The sequence below is a fragment of the Bos javanicus genome, chromosome 11 (assembly GCF_032452875.1).
Source record: "Bos javanicus breed banteng chromosome 11, ARS-OSU_banteng_1.0, whole genome shotgun sequence".
In the NCBI taxonomy this organism is placed as follows: Eukaryota; Metazoa; Chordata; class Mammalia; order Artiodactyla; family Bovidae; genus Bos; species Bos javanicus.
The window spans coordinates 106,657,131-106,677,255 of NC_083878.1; the positions used below are offsets into that span (position 1 = coordinate 106,657,131).

At 51.0% G+C, this 20,125-nt stretch overlaps 1 protein-coding gene across 3 annotated transcripts in view; it reads left to right on the forward strand.

Annotated features, from left to right (window-relative positions):
• Window positions 1-20,125, forward strand: part of CACNA1B (calcium voltage-gated channel subunit alpha1 B) — a 214,956-nt gene that overhangs the window by 59,936 nt on the left and 134,895 nt on the right. For 2 of the 3 annotated variants that reach the window (XM_061434349.1, XM_061434348.1), the window contains exons 6-9: window positions 7,530-7,633; window positions 9,853-9,968; window positions 10,309-10,365; window positions 11,402-11,494. In XM_061434349.1, coding sequence (XP_061290333.1) covers window positions 7,530-7,633; window positions 9,853-9,968; window positions 10,309-10,365; window positions 11,402-11,494 — 370 coding nt within the window. The remainder of the gene's footprint in view (window positions 1-7,529; window positions 7,634-9,852; window positions 9,969-10,308; window positions 10,366-11,401; window positions 11,495-20,125) is intronic. The other variant, XM_061434350.1, reaches the window with a different exon arrangement.

The following is a 20,125-nucleotide window of genomic DNA, read 5'->3' on the forward strand; positions in this document are numbered from 1 at the left end:
TGCTTCACGTGTGTTATGGTTCCTTTCTTGGCATCTACACATTTAGAGTCGCTGTGTCTTCCTGATGAATCGATCGTTTTATCATTATAATATGCCCCCAATTTCCGAAAGTTCTCTTAATGCCACTTCAGTTTTATGAAAGACCTATATTAGTACTTGTTCCCACTAACCAAAAGAAACCCGTGGAGGATTTATGCTTTTATGAAACAAGGTGAAAAGAGACGATAGTACTCAGCATTTGTTTCGCAGCAAGCTATTATGGTGGCAGTGTGCCCCCAAGCAGCAAGAGTGGCACTGCCAAGCTCACTCCTGGGCACTACACGAGCACCTCAGCATCAGACAGGCCATGACTCCGTCGTGTCTGGGAGCATCTGCGCTTTGTCTCCGTTTATTCTCTGTGTCTGTTAGCACATGGCCTGTGGTGATTGATTGTTTCTTCGCTGTGCCCCACTGTGGCTTAGGAGAGCTTCATCTGCGCTTTGTCTCCGTTTACTCTCTGCGTCTGTTAGCACACGTGTCCTGTGGTGGTCGACTGTTTCTTCGCTGTGCCCCACTGTGGCTTAGGAAAGCGTCATAGGAATGCACTGCCTTCAGACTGCAGGGAAACCTGTATATGTTCCTGTGTCTCTGGAGAAATTTTTTTGTTCTAATGTCTCCTTTATCTAATATTAATATAGCCACTACAGGTTTCATTTGATACATGTTTATATGATGTTTCTTTTTCCATGTTTCACTTTCAACCTGCCTATCTATCATGTGAAAGTCGCTCAGTCATGTCCAACTCTGCAACCCCATGGACTGTAGCCTGCCAGGCTCCTCTGTCCATGGGATTCTCCAGGCCAGGAGTGGGTAGCTGTTCCCTTTTCCAGGGGATCTTCCCAGCCCAGGGATCGAACCCAGGTTGGCTCTCCCGCATTGTAGGTGAATTCTTTACCATCTGAGCCACCAGGGAAGCCCAAGAACCCTGGAGTGGATAGCCTATCTCTTCTCCAGAGGATCTTCCTGACCCAGGAATCGAACCGGGGTCTCCTGTATTGCAGGTGGATTCTTTACCAGCTGAGCTACCTGCCTAAATTTTATATTTGAAATGAATTTCTTGTAGACAAAACATAGTTGGGTCATGTTTTTAGATTCAGTGGCTAATCTTTGTCTTTTAATTCGTATATCCAAACCATTAACATATAATGTAATTATTGATATGTTAAAGCTCACATCTGCCATTTTATTTATTTATTTTTTGTTTGCTGTTTGTTTTGGCTTTTTGTTTGTTTTCTTTTTCCTGCCTTCTTGGAAAAGAAATTCCACTTTCATTTATCTAGCTGTTCTTAAGTGGATCTCTGCTCTTTTAGTAGTTGCTCTAATCTTACTCTACGATAGACAGAGTGCCTGATGAACTATGGACGGAGGTTCGTGACGTTGTACAGGAGACAGGGAGCAAGACCATCCCTATGGAAAAGAAATGTGAAAAAGCAAAATGGCTGTCTGGGGAGGCCTTACAAATAGCTGTGAAAAGAAGAGAAGCGAAAAGCAAAGGAGAAAAGGAAAGATACACCCATCTGAATGCAGAGTTCCAAAGAATAGCAAGGAGAGAAAAGAAAGCCTTCCTCAGTGATCAGTGCAAACAAATAGAGGAAAACAACTATGGGAAAGACTAGAGATCTCTTCAAGAAAATCAGAGATACCAAGGGAACATTTCATGCAAAGATGGGCTCGATAAAGGACAGAAATGGTATGGACCTAACAGAAGCAGAAGATATTAAGAAGAGGCAGCAAGAATAAACAGAAGAACTGTACAAAAAAGGTCTTGACGACCAAGATAATCACAATGGTGTGATCACTCACCTAGAGCCAGTCATCCTGGAATATGAAGTCAAGTGGGCCTTAGAAAGCATCACTACGGACAAAGCTAGTGGAGGTGATGGAATTCCAGTGGAGCTCTTCCAAATCCTGGAAGATGATGCTGTGAAAGTGCTGCACTCAATATGCCAGCAAATTTGGAAAACTCAGCAGTGGCCACAGGACTGGAAAAGGTCAGTTTTCATTCCAATCCCAAAGAAAGGCAATGCCAAAGAATGCTCAAACTACCACACAACTGCACTCATCTCACACGCTAGTAAAGTAATGCTCAAAATTCTCCAAGCCAGGCTTCAGCAATACGTGAACCGTGAACTTCCTGATGTTCAGGCTGGTTTTAGAAAAGGTAGAGGAACCAGAGATCAAATTGCCAACATCCGCTGGATCATGAAAAAAGGAAGAGAGTTCCAGAAAAACATCTATTTCTGCTTTATTGACTATGCCAAAGCCTTTGACTGTGTGGATCACAATAAACTGGAAAATTCTGAAAGAGATGGGAATACCAGACCACCTGACCTGCCTCTTGAGAAACCTGGATGCAGGTCAGGAAGCAACAATTAGAACTGGATATGGAACAACAGACTGGTTCCAAATAGGAAAAGGAGTACATCAAGGCTGTATATTGTCACCCTGCTTATTAAACTTATATGCAGAGTACATCATGAGAAATGCTGGGCTGGAAGAAGCACAAGCTGGAATCAGGATTGCCAGGAGAAATATCAATAACCTCAGATATGCAAATGACACCACCCTTATGGCAGAAAGTGAAGAGGAACTAAAAAGCCTCTTGATGAAAGTGAAAGTGGAGAGTGAAAAAGTTGGCTTAAAACTCAACATTCAGAAAACTAAGATCATGGCATCTGGTCTCATCACTTCATGGGAAATCGATGGTGAAACAGTGGAAACAGTGTCAGACTTTATTTTTTGGGCTCCAAAATCACTGCAGATGGTGACTGCAGCCATGAAATTAAAAGGCACTTACTCCTTGGAAGGAAAGTTATGACCAACCTAGATAGCATATTCAAAAGCAGAGACATTGCTTTGCCAACAAAGGTCCATCTAGTCAAGGCTATGGTTTTTCCAGTGGTCAGGTATGGATGTGAGAGTTGGACTGTGAAGAAGGCTGAGCGCCGAAGAATTGATGCTTTTGAACTGTGGTGTTGGAGAAGACTCTTGAGAGTCCCTTGGACTGCAAGGAGATCCAACCAGTCCATCCTAAAGGAGATCAGTCTTGGGTGTTCTTTGGAAGGACTGATGCTAAAGCTGAAACTCCAGTACTTTGGCCACCTCATGTGAAGTGTTGACTCATTGGAAAAGACTCTGATGCTGGGAGGGACTGGGGGCAGGAGGAGAAGAGGACGACAGAGGATGAGATGGCTGGATGGCATCACCGACTCGATGGACATGAGTTTGGGTGAACTCTGGGAGTTGGTGATGGACAGGGAGGCCTGGCGTGCTGCAGTTCCTGGGGTCTCAAAGAGTCGGACACGACTGAGCGACTGAACTGAACTGCTATCTTATTCTAATCTACTGGTGTCATAATAGTATCAGTTCAAGTGACATATACACCCCTAATCTTCTTTATATTTCTTTATCCTCCCCTATTTATAATACAATTATCTCAAACATTTCCTCTGCATATATTTATAACCACATCATAGTGTGTTACAATTTTTGCTTCCATTGTCAAAACATAATTTAGGAAACCCAAAAGGACGAATAAAATCCACCTAACCTTATTTTTGGGCTTCCCTTGTAGCTCAGTTGGTAAAGAATGCGCCTACAGTGCAGGAGACCCAGGTTGCATTCCTGGGTTGGGAAGACCCCCTGGAGAAGGAGGTGGCGATCCATCGCAGTGTTCTTGCCTGGAGAGTCTCGTGGGCTGCAGCCTGCCTGCCAGGCTCCTTTGCCCATGGAATCGCAAGAGTTGGGCACGACTTAGTGACTGAACCACCACCACCACCCTTAGTTTTACTCTTTTCGTTGTTTTTTCTTCCTTCGTAATGGTCAAGAATTCCTTTTCAAATCATTCCTTTCTGCTTAGAGATTTTCATTAGTCATTCTCTTAGGGTAGATAGGCTGGGGTAAAATTCTCCCAGTTACTAAGAGAATGTCTTGATGTTCCCTTCATTCCTGAAGGATATATCTCATGGGTGTAGGCGTTTGTTGACGGTTTCTTTCTCTGAGCACCTGGAAAGGAGTGTGCACTTCATTCTGGCCTCAATAGTTAATGATGAGAAATCTGTTTCACTCCGTAAGTAAGGTGCCGTTTTTCTCTTGCCACTTTGAAGATTTTAAATCCGTGCTTAGTTTTTCTTGGTTTGACAATGAAATATCTTGTGGATTTCTTTGGGTTTATTCTGTTTGGTATTCACTCAGCTTGTTGAATCTATAGGTTTATGTCTCTTGCCAAATGTGGGGATTTTTCAAACATTATTTCTTTGAGTACTGTTCCGCTTTCTCTTCTTTCTCCTGTGCTCTGCTACTGTGATGTATGAATGTCACATGTTTCACCATTGTCACACAGGTTCCTGAGGCTCTGCTCTGATCTCTTGTTTGATTTTTCAGTCTATTTCTCTTTTTATATTGAGTAATTTCTCTTCTTCTCTTTTACCATCTATTGGTTCTTTCCTTTGTTGTCTTTATGGTGCCTTTCCATTGAGATTTTCATTTTGATTATTGTATTTTTCAGTTCTAAATTTTCCATTTGATTCTTCATTGTATCTTTTATTTATTTGATGGTACTATTCCTTTGTTGAGACTTTCTCCTTTTTTCATGTGTTTCAAATGTGTATACAATTGCCCTTTGACATATTTTTACAATGGCTGCTTTAAAACCTTTGTCAGATACATCTGTCATCTTAGTGTTGGTGATCTCTGGGGGTTCTCCAGAGAGATAAAGCAAACAAGACGTGTGTGTGTGTGTGTGTGTGTGTGAGACAGAGAGAAAGAAAGATCGCTACTGTTAGGGACTGGCCCGTGTGATTATGAAGGCTCTCAGGTCCAAATGTGCAGTAAGTGTAGCTTGGCAGGCTCGCGACCCAGGGGAGCCTGTGCTGCAAGTCCACTCTGAAAGCAGTAGAGGCCAGCAGGGCCGATGGTCCAGATAAAGTCTGCGTTCTCTTCTGGAGAATCTTCTCTTACTTCAAAGAGGGTCAGTTTTTTGTTCTATTATGTCCTTGAATCGATTGGACGAGGCCCACCACATTATGGAGAACTATCTGCTTTATTAATTAAAATGTTAATTTCATCCAGAAACACACTTGGAGAACCATCCAGAATGTTTGGCTAGACATCTGGGCACCCCATGGCCCAGTCAAGTTGACACATAAAATTAACCATCACAGCATCTAATTCTTTTGTTTGCTTTTTATTCTTTATTTATTTCACACCATCTATTCTTTTTTTTTTTTTAATTCAATTTGTTATCTTCCGGGTTCTTGTTTTGGCAAATGAGTGTCAGTTGAAACCTCAACATTTTCGGCATTATATTCTAAGACCCTGGATCTTATTTAAATGCTCTGTTTTATCTGGCTTCCTCTGACTTCTGCCAAGAGAAGTGGGGTTGCTGCCTTGCTACTGCAAGGTGGGCGTAGAAGGCTGGTTTCCCCAGATGGCCTCCACTGGTACGCTCTGGGGTGTTTTTCACTCTGCCAGTGGAGTGGTACTTCTGCCTCCCACTGTGCCTCTAGGTGCTTCCCTGGTGGGGAGGGTTAGGTGTGCCTCGTTTCTGCTCTCCACATGGTCCGTACACATTACGTGGGTGGGGCATGTGTGGCCTCATTCCTGGGTGACGGTGAAAGTCTGACTTTCCCCTAGGGCCCCTCTGGCAGCAGCACCTCAGTAGGGAGCGGGTAATATGTCTCATTACTGCCGCCTGGGGGTGGAGGTCCAGGCTCTTTGTGTGGCCCCCCACTGATACCACAGAGGTAGGGTGGGGGCTGTGGGAGGGATGCCCACCTCCCTGCTTGTCTTTCTCTGACATGTCCGTGGTTTGGGGGTGTTGGGAGGTTGGTTACTGCGTTGCAGTCTGGGGAGGGTGTTGTCTACCTCCTCCTTGGTCTTTGCTGACTGGGGTGGAGGTGCCATCATGTTTTTTCTGCCCTGTTTGGCTGGAATAGTGCAGTCATTGTCTGTCTTACTAGGTGGCCCCCGCCCTGGCCCTTTGGTTAGAGAGAGAGAACGAGCGAGCGAGCACACACTGGCTTTTGTTGCTGTATTTTTTGTCTGTGTCTCTTGGCATTTCCAGCTTGTAGGGTCTGGGATATACGAGGGGAAAAAAAACAGAAACACTGGGAACTCATCGTGTGTCCAGAGGTCCCAGCTGATCTGCTTTCTTTTCTCCACTTTTTAGAGTCTTCTGTGAAATGTATATTTGCTCTAGATATAATGTTCAGGTTATTAACTGTACTCAGTGGGAGAAACAGGGAAGAGAATGTCTGCTTCATCTTCCCAGAAGTGCAAGTCCTTGTTTGCTTCTTGAGATGAGAATAGGGTAATTTGGCTACCGGCGGAAATGGTGCATTAGAAGGACATCGTGGAGCCAAACCCCTGACCGAGTGGGTGGGAGGAGCCGAGGCGGCAGCACACATCTCCTTTTCCCAGAAGGAAGCTGGCTCTGAGGGTGCCCTTCGGGGAAGCTGGCGGCTTTGGCGGTCACTGTAGCCCGTAGGTTGGAGTTCTGTTTGGAGCTGGCAGAGGTTGGTCAGCGAACAGGGGCAGCAAGCTAAGTCAGATGTCTGAGTCTCTCCTCTGGTCAAGGCCCGGGGTTCTCGGCGGCCAACCTGGAGTCAGAAGCCACAGGCGGCAGGCAGGCAGGAGGGCTCAGGACTTGCAGGGGCAGAGCCTGCAGTTCCGTCCGGGCTGGCGGACACTGGAGGACAGCAGTCTCAGCAGCAGCACCGGGGCGTCAGCCCGGCCTCGGAGCAGGGCCAGCATGTCCACTGCCTCTGTGCTGCTCAGGCCTGGCCCTTGGCTCGTGAGCTGCCTCTGAGCGGAGGAGCAGAGGGGCCTGGTGCTTGCCTGCCCACAATGCCCACCCTTCTTGGTTCACTTCTAGCAGCAGATTCGTGTGGAGAAAGAGGTCTTCCCCAGTCAGGGGCCTACAGGGGCCCCTGAAAACAACAACAGTGGAAAAGAATTGGATGGACAGGGCCTTATCCCTTGGTGGGCTGTGCTCTAAAAGCCAGAAGGCTTGGGGGGAGCCCTTCTGCATCGGGTTATTTAGACCCGGCCTGAGAGCGGGGTTCTGTCAGGCTCGGCTCCTCCCTGGGGGCAACAGCAGCGAGTTGCAGGCTTGTTGATGGGGTGTGGCTGCGTGCGCTGTGCTGTGGGAGTGGCAGGAGACAGATCGGACCTGGACCTTGGCGTCCCTGGGCTTCACAAAGGAGGATTGTCTCTGAAGCTGCCTGGTGTGTCCAGCAGCCTGGGAAGCGGAGGGGAGGTGTCCAGGTGGGGCACCCGGTGGGTGAAGCCCTTGGCTTCTCGGTGCTGCTGGGAAGGTCAGGAGTGCGAAGCTCTTTGGTCCTTTGGGGGCCCCAGTCCTAGAGGGGGCAAGGGCAGGCAGGTGTAGTCTGGATTTCCTGTCTGGCCCCACCCGTGCCTGACTCTGCTGGTGTGTGAGAAGCCGGGGTGCTGTCCTGCCCACCATCCTGCTCGTCTGCTCTTGCTTCCAGACCAACGATGCGGCTGGCAACACCTGGAACTGGCTCTACTTCCTGCCCCTGATTATCATCGGCTCGTTCTTCATGCTCAACCTGGTGCTGGGCGTGCTCTCAGGGTAAGGGGCCTTGCTGTGCACGCCTCTGTGTTTGCAGGCCAGGGCCGGGTGATGGGCCTGGACGCGGCCTGTGTGGTATGGGGGAGGTGGGGCCCGGCCTGGCCCTGGGTTGGCTGTTCCTAGAGCCCTGAGCTCTAGCCAGCCCGCCCTGGGGCTGCCGTCTGACCTCTCCCCTGGCCTCCTTGCCTCTAGCTCTTGGCCTTCACCCCGGCCTCTGAGTTGGGAGGGGCTGCTGCTGCCTCTCACCTGGATTCCTGGTGGGGTTTCTGCAGGAGCAGCCCCGGGTGTCAGAGAGCCCTCGGCTGCACCACTGGAGAAGGAATGGAGCAGCCCTGGGTCTGTGCCCCAGCCCCGACCCCTGGCTTACCCTCTTCTTTGGGCACCTGTCCCTGCTGACCTCAAGGAGAGGACAAGCGAGGGCTCAGGGCAAGGGTCCCTCCTGGAGAAAGGGGCTCTGACCCTCCTGGGGAGAGAGGTACAGCAACCTGTGGCCCACCGCGCCCTCCTGGCCTGAGGCCAGAGCAGTGCCGTTGGCTTCAGGAAACCACCAGGGCTGGTGTCTGGGGCTTCCATCCTTCTCCGGAGCCGAGGAGGCTGTGTGGACAGAGTTAGAGGGCGTCTGGCTTGGCCTGCCACCCTGCCCCACCTGGGCATCAGATCCCTGTAAAGCTGGGGGGGAATGTTGCCATTGCCCTGTCCTGAGGTAGGCTGGGGAGAGCCAGGGGGACCCAGCGGGCAGCTGTCCTCTTGTCTGAGAAGGTGCCACCACCGAGAGGGCAGCGTCTGGGCTGGCGCTCTGCTCGGCTCTGATGTGTGCTCCCACTTCGCTCCCTCCTGTGAGGGTCTGATTGTCACTAGCATGCCTTTCTGAGCCTCTCTGCCTGGAGCAGCACCGGGGATGGTGGGAGCTCCCCGTCAGGTGGAGGCTGCAGTCTAAGCTGCGATGGGGAAGCCATGGGAGGCCTGGGCTCAGAGGAGGATCTGGGGAAGGGGCAGCTCCATTGAGATGCAGGGGGACCAGCTTGGCAAGGAGGGTCCTGCAGGCAGAGAACTACTGGAGTGGAGGAGCAGAGAGTGTGGGGCCTGCGATGCAGGGAGCTCAGGGCTGGAGCCACTGTGAGCCACTCCGCTCACAGCCCTTCCTCCCAGAGGGGCAGAAGCCTGTGGAGGGGAGGCTCACAGCTGCCCCCAAGCAGTGGGTGCCTGGCGGCTGGGTCAGCCACTGCTGATGACTCTCAGGCCAGCCGGGCAGTGTGGTCTCGCCCCGTCCTGCCCTCAGGCCTCTGCACTCAGGTGTGGCCAAGGGGGCTGGCCCAGTGGGGAGACTGTGAGGGGCCCTGCATCTCTTTAGTCCGGACTTGGGCGGGGTGAGATGTCCAGGAAGGAGCCATCCCCTCTCATGGCCAGGGCTGAGGTGGCTCAGACCCTGATAGACGGTGGTCCCAGGCTCGGGGTCCATCCTGGTCGGAGCCGAGCTCTCTCCATTGCCAGGGCTGTGAGAGGAGTCCAGCCTGCTGGGCCTGCCCCTCTGTCGAGCCCAGAAGCTACTGCTCCTGAGGGAGAACAGGTATGCTCTTTTGCCCCGGGAGCACGCCTGCCTGCACTTTGGGCGCCTGAGCTAAGGTGTGTGCGCGTGTGGTGTGTGTGGTGTGTGTGTGCAGGGCTTCCTTCTGGCCCTTTGAGCCTAGAAGCTCAGCTGAGGTGGGGCAGGTGCTGAGGGCTCCGGGCGGCGGAGGGACCTCATGACGCTAGACGGTCTCCCTGTCTCTGGCTGCCCTGAGCTGATCTGGTTCCTCCCTGCCCCTCCTTCTAGCATGGCTTAGGGTCTGAACCAGCCGAAAAACAAGGGTGACAGTCCTCTGGAAGGTTCTTGTCCATGAGCTCCCTGCACATCTCTGTCCAGAGGACAGGGCCCCGCGCTCAGAGGGTGTGCGCCCAAACCCGCTCTAGGCCGGGGGCGGCGGAGCCTCTCTCGGGGCACTGGGGAGCTGTTCCTATGTACTGCAGGGGCCTGGGCGGGAAGTGTTTGCCTGGGCCTTGTAAGTGCTCAGGTGGGCAGAGGCCAGGGTGGTGGGAGCCGCCGGGAGGGGTGGCCTGTGGCCCGCTGCCCCTGTCCCGGCCTCTTCCTGGTTCCTGGTGCCTCTGGCTATACAGGTGGGGCCTGTAGGTGAGATTATACCCACCTGATCTGCCTCCTGCCCTGGCTTTGCCCATCACAGAGAGTTTGCCAAGGAGCGTGAGCGGGTGGAGAACCGCCGGGCCTTTCTGAAGCTCCGCCGGCAGCAGCAGATCGAGCGGGAGCTCAATGGGTACCTGGAGTGGATCTTCAAGGCCGGTGAGGACAGGGCTGTGTGGCGCTCCTGGCCTGGGCTCTGTTGGTTCCCTGCCCCCACTCCAGGGCCCTGCAGGAGCGAGCTCTGCTGGGGTGGGGGCTGCTTGCAGGAGGGCCACGTGAGGGGGGAGCAAGCCAGGCCCTCTTCACGGCACTCTGTCTGTGGGACACACCAAGGGCTCTGACTAAGTGGAATGAGCTCAGCCGTGGCCACAGTGGCTTCTGAAAGTGGGAAGGCCAAGCAGGCAGGGCCTCGCCTCCATTCTGCTGTGTTTCTGGGGGATGAGCCCTAGCTGGGGTGGGCACGGAAGGGCTCTGGCCTGAGGCTGTGTCTTGCTCGCAGAGGAGGTCATGCTGGCCGAGGAGGACAAGAACGCAGAGGAGAAGTCCCCTCTGGATGGTAGGTGGCTGCTGCCGGCGCTCCTTGCCCGGCCTCGGCTTTGGGGCCGCGGGGCCGCGGCACGCGTGTGCGCCTGCATGTGCTGCATGATGCCTCTGCTCTGCCGGGTGCCTGCGTGTCGGAGGCGGGCTCTGGTGGGTCAGCAGCACGTGCGGTCAGCTGGATGCTCCTGAGGGGCTTGACCAGAGGGGGTGGAGCCTGCGGTGGGCTCAGCCCGGGGTCTCAGGAGCCTGTGCTCACAGCACAGCCTGAGAGCCATGTTGTCCAGCATGGTGGCAGACTTGTGACTGGGTGAGCTCGCAGGTGCCCCTGTTACAGTGAAACAGAAGTGAAAATCCAGTCCTTCAATCTTCCTCAGCTCGTTTCAAATCATCCTAGAAAGTTCTGTGGGACCGCACTGCTTCTAGAAGGCTGCGGTTTTAAACCAAGCTGTGTCTGACCCCAGGGCTCAGGATGGTGCTGACCCCAGCTTGCCCTGGAAGACCCGTAGTGTAACGTGGGGCCCCAGAGCAGGGACAGGGCCGAGCACAGCCCCAGTGGCAGGAAGGAAGGCTGCCATCTTCATGCCCGCTGCTCAGGACAGGACCAGACAGGGTGCCATGCCTGCCATGGTCTCGCGGGGCCCACATCTGGGGCCTGAGCAGGTCTCACTGGTCCCTCCGCAGCCTGAGCTCACCTCTATCTCACCTGGCCTTGGCGTGCGGGCTGCTGGGGCAGCCGGCTACAGCCCTGGCCTTTCCCTGCTTGGAAGTTTCCTGGTCTCCATGGTAGCCAGGCCTTCCCTACGGACATCATCATGGAGAAAAGGACAAGCAGGACCTCAAAATCCCTTGTCCCTTTTGCTCTGAGGACCGAGAGGGGCCATGGGGGCCAGGCATCGTCCTTCCTGCCGCCAGCCTTGTCTTCAGGACAGGGGACCTGGAGAGGCTGCTGGTTCCTGGAGATTAGGGAGTGGGCAACTGAGAGACAGCCCAGCCCTGCGGCAGATCGGCCAGCCGGGCTGCACTCATGCCGTCTGCCCACCCTTTGTTTAAAGCAGTGTTGAAGAGAGCAGCCACCAAGAAGAGCCGAAACGACCTGATCCACGCGGAGGAGGGAGAGGACCGCTTTGCAGACCTCTGTGCTGTGGGTGAGTCTGTGGGAGTGTGCTGTGCGGAGCGCACCCACTCCCTCCTTGCCACGCTGGCTCTCCTCCTTCCCTTCCTCCCCCACGTCCCCCACCCCCGCGTCAGTCAGCCAGCCCCAGGTCCGTGTGTCTGCCAGACAGCAGGAGGGACAGCGCCCGGGGCAGAGATGTCTTCCTGGGGCCAGGCCCTGAGGTGGGCTGCGCGCACGGCTCCTGGAGTTCTTCTTGGCCTCTTGCTCCTTCGGTTCAGCACACTGCTGGCTCGTGGCTATTCTTGGCTCTGCTGTCCTGTGTGGACTGGAGACCTCTGGCACATCCCGAGGCTGCGGACTGCGTGTGTCACTGCTCTAGGGACCGAAAGTTTCTTTTATCTCTCTTGCAAGCTCTGTGTATCTTCCATATTCCTTGGGTCTGCTGCCTCTGAGGCCTTGGCTTCATCTCCTGCTTCTCCAAGAGTGAAAGGGAAACCTGGTTCTTTCATCTCTTTAGTTCCTGTCCTCTTAGCCTGGTACCAGAATCCTAGCGCCTGAAGTGCCTGGGCCTTTCCCACTGAATGCCCTGAGGTTGTGCATTCTGTGGCAAAGGACGTCTCGGCCCTGGGCCTCCACCTTCGGCAGCATGGGGAGGGGGTGTACTTGGCAATGACCGCTTTGCATTACAGGCACCAAGTCAGGTCCAGGCTGCACCTCCTTGCTCTCCAGCTGTCGCAGGTGGACTTGAGTTGAAGGACCTGCTTCCCGTTACATTGTGACATTTGGAAGACTGAAGTCTCTAAGTCGTTTGTGTATTTGTTTATCTATTTATACTTCCCATTCTCTGTCCTCAGTAAGTCCATGTCAATAGTTTGGGGTTTATCCTTCCCAATTTTAGATGCTCATCTCAGATAACACTCATACCACCCTCCCGCCACCGCCCCCCCCCCCCCCACCAAAATCACTGCAGATGGTGACTGCAGCCATGAAATTAAAAGATGCTTACTCCTTGGAAGGAAAGTTATGACCAACCTAGACAGCATATTCAAAAGCAGAGACATTACTTTGCCAACAAAGGTCCGTCTAGTCAAGGCTTTGGTTTTTCCAGTGGTCATGTATGGATGTGAGAGTTGGACTATAAAGAAAGCTGAGTGCCGAGGAATTGATTCTTTTGAACTGTGGTGTTGGAGAAGACTCTTGAGAGTCCCTTGGATTGCAAGGAGATCCAACCAGTCCATCCTAAAGGAAATCAATACTGAATACTCATTGGAAGGACTGATGCTGAAGCTGAAGCTCCAATAGTTTGGCCACCTGATGCGAAGAACTGACTCATTGGAAAAGACCCTGATGCTGGGAAAGACTGAAGGCGGGAGGAGAAGGGGACGACAGAGGATGAGATGGTTGGATGGCATCACTGACTCAATGGACATGGATTTGGGTGGAGTCTGGGAGTTGGTGATGGACAGGGAGGCCTGGCGTACTGTGGTTCATGGGGTCACAAAGAGTCGGACATGACTGAGTGACTGAACTGAACTGAAACCACCCCCCGCCCCGCCCCACACATACACATACACACATGGACACATACATGCTGTAGACTTTTGGGGTCTTTTCATATTACAGATATCCAGTTCCAGTTCAGTCGCTCAGTCGTGTCCGACTCTTTGTGACCCCATGAATTGCAGCACGCCAGGCCTCCCTGTCCATCACCAAGTCCTGGAGTTCACTCAGACTCACATCCATTGAGTCAGTGATGCCATCCAGCCATCTCATCCTCTGTCATCCCCTTCTCCTCCCGCCCCCAATCCCTCCCAGCATCAGGGTCTTTTCCAATGAGTCAACTCTTCCCATGAGGTGGCCAAAGTATTGGAATTTCAGCTTCAGCATCAGTCCTTCCAATGAACACCCAGGGCTGATCTCCTTCAGAATGGACTGGTTGGATCTCCTTGCAGTCCAAGGGACTCTCAAGAGTCTTCTCCAACACCACAGCTCAAAAGCATCAATTCTTCGGTGCTCAGCCTTCTTCACAGTCCAGCTCTCACATCCATACATGACCACTGGAAAAACCATAGCCGTGACTAGACGGACCTTCGTTGGCTGTATAGTTTCATACAAAATTTTCTCATCAGTGCCTCTTGGAACACCCCCCCACCCTGATCAGCTGGTCTAATTAGAATTTGCTTCTGTGTGGGGTTCATAGTGTCCATGGTGTGGTGTCCACTACCCTGTAATCAGCTGCTTAAACATCTGTCTTTGCTCGGCAGAGCTTTTGCCCCCGTGGGCTGGGTCCCAGGAGCAGGCTGCTGCAGGGAGGGTGCGCTGGCACCTTCCAGGGTGGCTGCTGTCCAGAGGGTCTGTGACCACACGTTCCCCCTGGTGCAGGAGCACCTATGTTCTTGTCCTGCCTGGAGGTTGCAGCTACTCTCGACTTTTCCCAGTTTGAGGGGAATTTGATGATTATAAGGTGGTATTTTGTGGCAATTGTAGTTCTCATTTCACTCACTACTAGTGATTTTGAACCTCTTTTTAAGTGTTTGTTTCCCATTTCAATTTGGGTGTTGGTGACTTTTCATGTACTCTGTACGCTTTTCTGTTGGGTTGTTTGTGTTTGTTAATAGGAGACCAATATATATGGTGGATTTGAATTTGAATTTTTTTTCAAATTTATCATGAGTGTTAATATTTAAATGGTCCCTCTATTCTTATTTTACCTAAAGTTTTTTTTTAAAAAAAGTTTTTATTGTGATTTTGTAAAATGAATTAGGGAGGTAAAAAAATCTTTTCCTGTAGCTTGGAATAGTTTAAATAACACCTAAATTATCTGTTCTTTAAAGGTAAAATAAAAATGTGAACCCATCTAGCTAAGAAATGAAAAGAATGTGTTAGTCACTCAGTCGTGTCTGACTCTTTGTGACCCCATGGACTGTAGCCCGCCAGGTTCCTCTGTCCATGGAATTCTCCAGGCAAGAATACTAGAGTGGGTAACCATTCCCTTTTCAAGGGGATCTTCCCAACCCAGGGATTGAACCTCGGTCTTCCACATTGCAGGCAGATTCTTTACCGTCTGAGCCACCGGGGAAAATAGTATGGACCGGTGTTATATTTTGAGGAAATACTCCATTTTGTTGCCTTTCAAGCTTGTTTCTATAGAACTGCATGTAGAGCTCTCTTGTATTCTTCTCCTCTCTCCTACATTCAGTTCTCTGCTGGTCCATTCACTCAACAGATACTAAGTGCCCAGATGTGTTGGGAAGTGCCCGAGGCATTGAGCAAGATGCAGAAGGCTTCATCTTTGGAGTTTCCATTCCATTGCTAGGTGTGAAAAGGAAAAAGGTAGAGAAAGAGGGGGTTCAAAGGGTCTGAAGGTATAGGGGTTTTAAATAGAGTGGCTACAACAGGCCCTGAAAAGGTCACCTTTGAGTAAAAAGCTGAAGAAATGAGCAGGTGAACTTACCAGGGCACAGAGCATCCCCGAGACAGGTGAGAGGACCTTGAGGCAGGAAAGTCCAGGCGGCCTGTGTGGCTGGAGCAGAGTGGAGGGCTGGGGCAGCAGGAGAGGAAACAAGAACGCCAGGGGGGCTGGAGCCCAGCATGGACTCTGCCAGCCATGGCGGTTTACAGAGGAGGGTGGCATCTGGCTTCAGGGGGGCGCTGAAGACTGCCTGCCCTGCAGAGAGGGCAGGGCAGGACCAGGCCCAGGGCTGCTGTGAGGACCCCAGTGCTGGGGGCGGGGGTACTAAGCAGTTGGATTCTAGATCTATTTTGAGGACAAGCCCATAGGATTTCTGATGAGTCGGATGTGGAGATGAGCCAGAGAGAGACATCAAGGACAGCTCTGCAGGGAGTGTCCACAGAGGAGCCCTGCCCAAGAGGATGGGACTGGAAACCCATGCATTTTGGGGGACAATGACTAGAATTTGGTTCTGAGTTTGTGCTGAGTTTGAGATGCACGTTGGAGATGTAGTGGGGTGTCAGCTGGGCACTCTATGTGTCAGGGGCTGGCATTCAGGCTGCAGAAGGCATTTAAAGCTCTGAGACCGACTAGACTGTGTCGAGTTTGGTTTTGCTTTTTTCTGGTTGTCAGTATATTTATCTTTGATTTCTAATTTCTTAATTAGGATCATGTAAGCTTAGGATGTATTAATGATGGTTTAAAATAAACAGATTGTAGATTTCCTTATATTTTTTGTTTTCATTTTTATTATTGTTATTTTTAGTCATTATTAGGTTTATCTTTCTACTTTATTTTGATTTATTTTATTATTATTTTTCTAACTTCTTAAAATGTATAACTTGTTCTTTTTTCTTTCTTCTTTAACAGTGAAAGCAGTTAAGGCTGCATGTTTCCCTCTGCACAGAGCTTTGTTATGATGTCCCCTCTGTACTGGTTTCCAGATAACAATTTTTTTACTCCTCTTGAGGCAAAGGTTATCTGGGAATGTGCTTCTGAGTTATAAGCAGCAATATTTTGACCATCTTTTTATTATGTCTAATTTTATCAGATAATGATTGGGAAATGTGGCCAGTAAATATCTATATTTAGAAGTTTTCAAATTCCAACCTTCATGACTGACTTTAGAGTTTCATTGACAGAAGCATGCTCTGTGAATGCTCTGCTTTTGTGAGTTATCAGGTTATATGTGTGTCTCAAAGTCAAGTTTGTTGATTGTGTTTTCCAGTTCTTTAGGTCTTTATGTTTTATCTAGTAGGTCTGTTCAGTTCTGAAAGAGGTGTTTGGAACATTCCCACTTCATTTTTTATTAATAAGTTTCTTTTGTATTTTTTTCTTAAAATTGTGTGTGTGTGTGTGTGTGTGTGTGTGTGTGTGTGTGTGTATGATCAGAACACATCATGAGATCCGTCCTCCTACATTTAAAGTGTGCGGTGGATTACTGTTGACCGCAGGTGCTGCGCTGGGCAGCAGGTCTGCAGAGCTTGTCCATCCCACTTCACTGGAACTCTGTTCCTGTTCACAACTCCCCAGCCCCACTCGGCAGCCCCTGGTCACCACTGTCCCGTCTCTGGATTAATGAATTTCACTATTTCAGATCCCTCATCTGCGTGCAGTCATTCATGAAGTATTTGTCTTTCTGAATGTAGCTCATTTCACTTGGCATGACATCCTCAAGGCCCATCCATGTGGGCACATATTGCCAGATTTCCTTCCTTATTAGGGCTGAAGAGTATTCTGTGGTATGTATAGACCACATTTTCTCTGTCCACTCAGCTGTCGGTGGGCAGTTAGGTTGTTTCCATGTCTTATCTGCTGTGAATTGTGCTGCAGTTTACATGGGAGAGCTTGGATCTCTTCAAGATCCTGATTTCAGTTATTTTGGAGACCTTTCTTTCTATAGATGCAAATACATGCTGTGCTCACTCAGTCGTGTCTGACTCTTTGTGACCCTGTGGGCTGTAGCCCGCAAGGCTCCTCTGTCTGTGGGATTTTCCAGGCAAGAACACTGGAGTGGGTTGTCTGCCCTTCTCCAGGGGATCTTCCCAACCTAGGGATTGGATCTGCATCTCTTACGTCCCCTGCGTCGGCAGGTGGATTCTTTACCACTACTGCCACCTGGGAAGCCCAAGATAGAGAGCCAGAGCTAGAGCTAGTCTCCCCGCAGCCGGCTTGCTGGGTCATCAGGTGGTTTTAGTTTTCACTTCTGAGGAGCCACAGTGCTGTTCTCCATTCACGTTCCCATCAACAGAGCACAAAGGTCTAATTTTTCCGTGTTCTCAGCAACACTGTCTTTTGTCTGTTTGGAAGCAGCCATCCTGACAAGTGTGAGGTGCTAAGTCTTGTGGTTTCGACTGGCATTTTCCTGATGCTTTCTTGTGTACGTCTCATGGCTTTTGTTTACATATTTGGCTGCTATATATTTTTATGGCTGTTACATCTTCTTTGTGAGCATGTGTTTGATCATCACACAATACCTTCTTTATCCATTTACCTCCTCCACTGGACAATTCCTTGTCTGCCAGCGAATGTCTTACTTTTCATTCCTACCATTATTTTTGGGTTTTAGTTCGCATTGCTTGGTATCTTTGCTTTTTCTTTCATTTTCAACTCTTTATGACATTAAGTATTTTAAATATTCTTCTTACAAACAACATTGAGCTGGGTTTTGCTTTTTTTAACCCAGTCTTATGGTCTCTGTTCCCAGTGGGGGAGTCCAGCCTGGTTAGTGTAAGGGTCGGTGTCCGTGACTTCCTCCTCCTCCTCCTCCTTTGATATTTGGTGTCGATGTGTGATACTGTGGTCTCTCTCTTTCCTGCTTTGCTCTTTGACCAGGTTGCTGTTCATCATGATCTCCCCTCTGCTAATTTCCGATTCTTCCTGCTTATGTTCCACAAATGATGACCTTCCATCCCTGCTCCCAGAATTAGAAACATTTGCTTTCCTATTTTCATGTTTTTCTACCCTCTTTACCACCAGGATGTGGTATTTCCATAACTGAGTTGCTGTATTTCTCATGCCTCTGCCCCACCCTCAGCCCAGTAAGTATTTGCAGCGTTTCCCTCCTTGTTCCCCACTCCTGGTGGGAGATGTCTTGGGGACTTACTTCCTGTGTCTGCAGGCCCTGTGGTCACCCCGGGCAGGCATAGGCCTGCCTGGCCTTTGCACTGCGCGGCCGCGCGGGTGCTGTCTCCTCTGCAGTCTCTGTGTCCCACGGGGTTTCGCTCCGTCTGGGCTCTGCTGTCTCTCAGTGCTCCGCTGGGCGGCGTGTGGGTGAGTGACTGGCTTCTGCACACGCTCAGGCGTCCTCTGTTGTTCTCAGGACAAGAGAGCTTTTGCTGCTGTGGTTGTTCTCTCTTGTTCTGCGGGGGTCACTTTCCTGTTCCTAGTGTCCTGGTTGCAGATATGGCCCCGCCTGGAATGCCCTCTGCCTGGGGTCTGAAGCCCAGGGGGCCTCTCGGCCTGCAGCTCAGGTCTTCCTACTCGAGGAATTTTTTTTTCCATTTGTCCAGTTATTTAACCTCCTTTCCTTTTTCTTTTTGCTCCTGGAATTCCTGTTACTTTGTGTTACCTCTTCCTTTGCTCCTTTGTGTCTCTCAGCCTTTTCCTTTGATTTCTCCCTCCTTATATTTCCTGTATATGTTTATCTAAGACATTGCTTTGCTGCATCTTCAGGCTCCTAGTTTGGGTTTTTAAGAGTGAACTTCTTTCCTTTCATCTGCTGAATGATTTGGGAGGAGTGTTATTTTCTCTCTTTGTTTTATTTTGGTTGTTTTAGCTCTGTGCCATATCTGGGACCCTGTAGACTTTGCTCCAAGTCCCCAGAGGAGCCCAAGGGTCTCCTTGCACTCGGGGCCTCAGGCTCTACAGGTGGTCTGCTTCCCTCGGGTCTGGATATAGGGCCTGGCACCTCCTGGGTTCCCCCCAGCTCCATGCTGGCTGCTGGTTGAGGCCTGATGGGTCAGCCTGCATGGCTTTCCTTAACCCCCAGAACCCCATGAGACCCCATATCTGTTTCCAGTGAGGACTCTTCAGCTGCGAGGATGTACCAGGCACGTGCCTATTGGGTGGACAGGGTTCACGTCCACACGCCTGGTGTCCAGTCCACATCACTCTGCCTGCCATACCAGGGAATGCAGCCGCTGAGCAGGCGCGTCCTGCACTGCCTGCCTGTCACCTGTGATCTGTGGCCTGTGCCCTGGTGGGATGGTGGGGCAGGGGCAGGTCATGGTTGTCCTGTGTTCTCTGCCCCACTCAGGGCAGTCATCGAAGGGATGGTGCTAAGCGGGGCTGATGCAGACATTATGTTGGCTGATGAGACCCTGCCTGGGCACAGTGCCAAGACCCCACGTGTGCCCAGGCACCCATGTCATTCCAGCTGGGCTTAATTCTGCCGTCATCCATAGTTCATTCATTCTCAACTGCCCCCTAGCTTGAAAATGTGTATTTTTTGTGAAATAAGCCTTTTTTATCATGAAGAATATGTGCTGATTAAGTGGGACCTGGAAAACGACAAAGCCTAGAAGTCCCGATGTTGCACGTTTCCACCCAAAGCAGGGATTCTGACTGTGACACATTTTCACTTCTACTGCAGAGCCTTCCTTTCACCAAAGAGCTGCTGTGAGCATACAGGCGCTGTTCGTGGGAAATGCCGCCTGTCCTCGGGGACCCAGCCCGGGACACCCTGAGGCCCCATGGTCCCGGGGGTGTGAGAGGACAGCAGCCCTGAGGCCCTCTTTGGGTGGGGCCAGCTGGCCTCACGGGGCTCGTGCAGCAGGGAGTCTCCTGGGGAGCGTGTTGCTTGTCCTACTGGCCACGTGCACGCACAAAGCGCCTTTCTTGAGTCACATGTTCGCTTGACCTGCCTTCCCAGAGTGGGCCTGTGTGTGGTCGCAGGTGTGCGCCTGTGTGAGCCTGAGTGTGTCTTTGGGGGTGTGGTCAGCGTTGGGGTGTGCTGTGCAGCACGTGTGTGTGACTCTGTTTGTAAATGGCAGTGTCTGGGGATTTTGAGTGTGTGGGTTCCCCAGTGGCTCTGTGTGGGCTCTGCCTGTGTGCAGGCCTCTCCTTGTCTGTTTTGGGTCCCTGTCTTCCCTCTTTGCCCCATGGCTGTCTTGGAGGAGGGAGTGGGTGTGTCTGGCTGTGGTCTTGGCATTTTGCAACCCTTGGCAAGATTGGCCAAGAGATTTTTTCTTAAATTTAAATTTATTTATT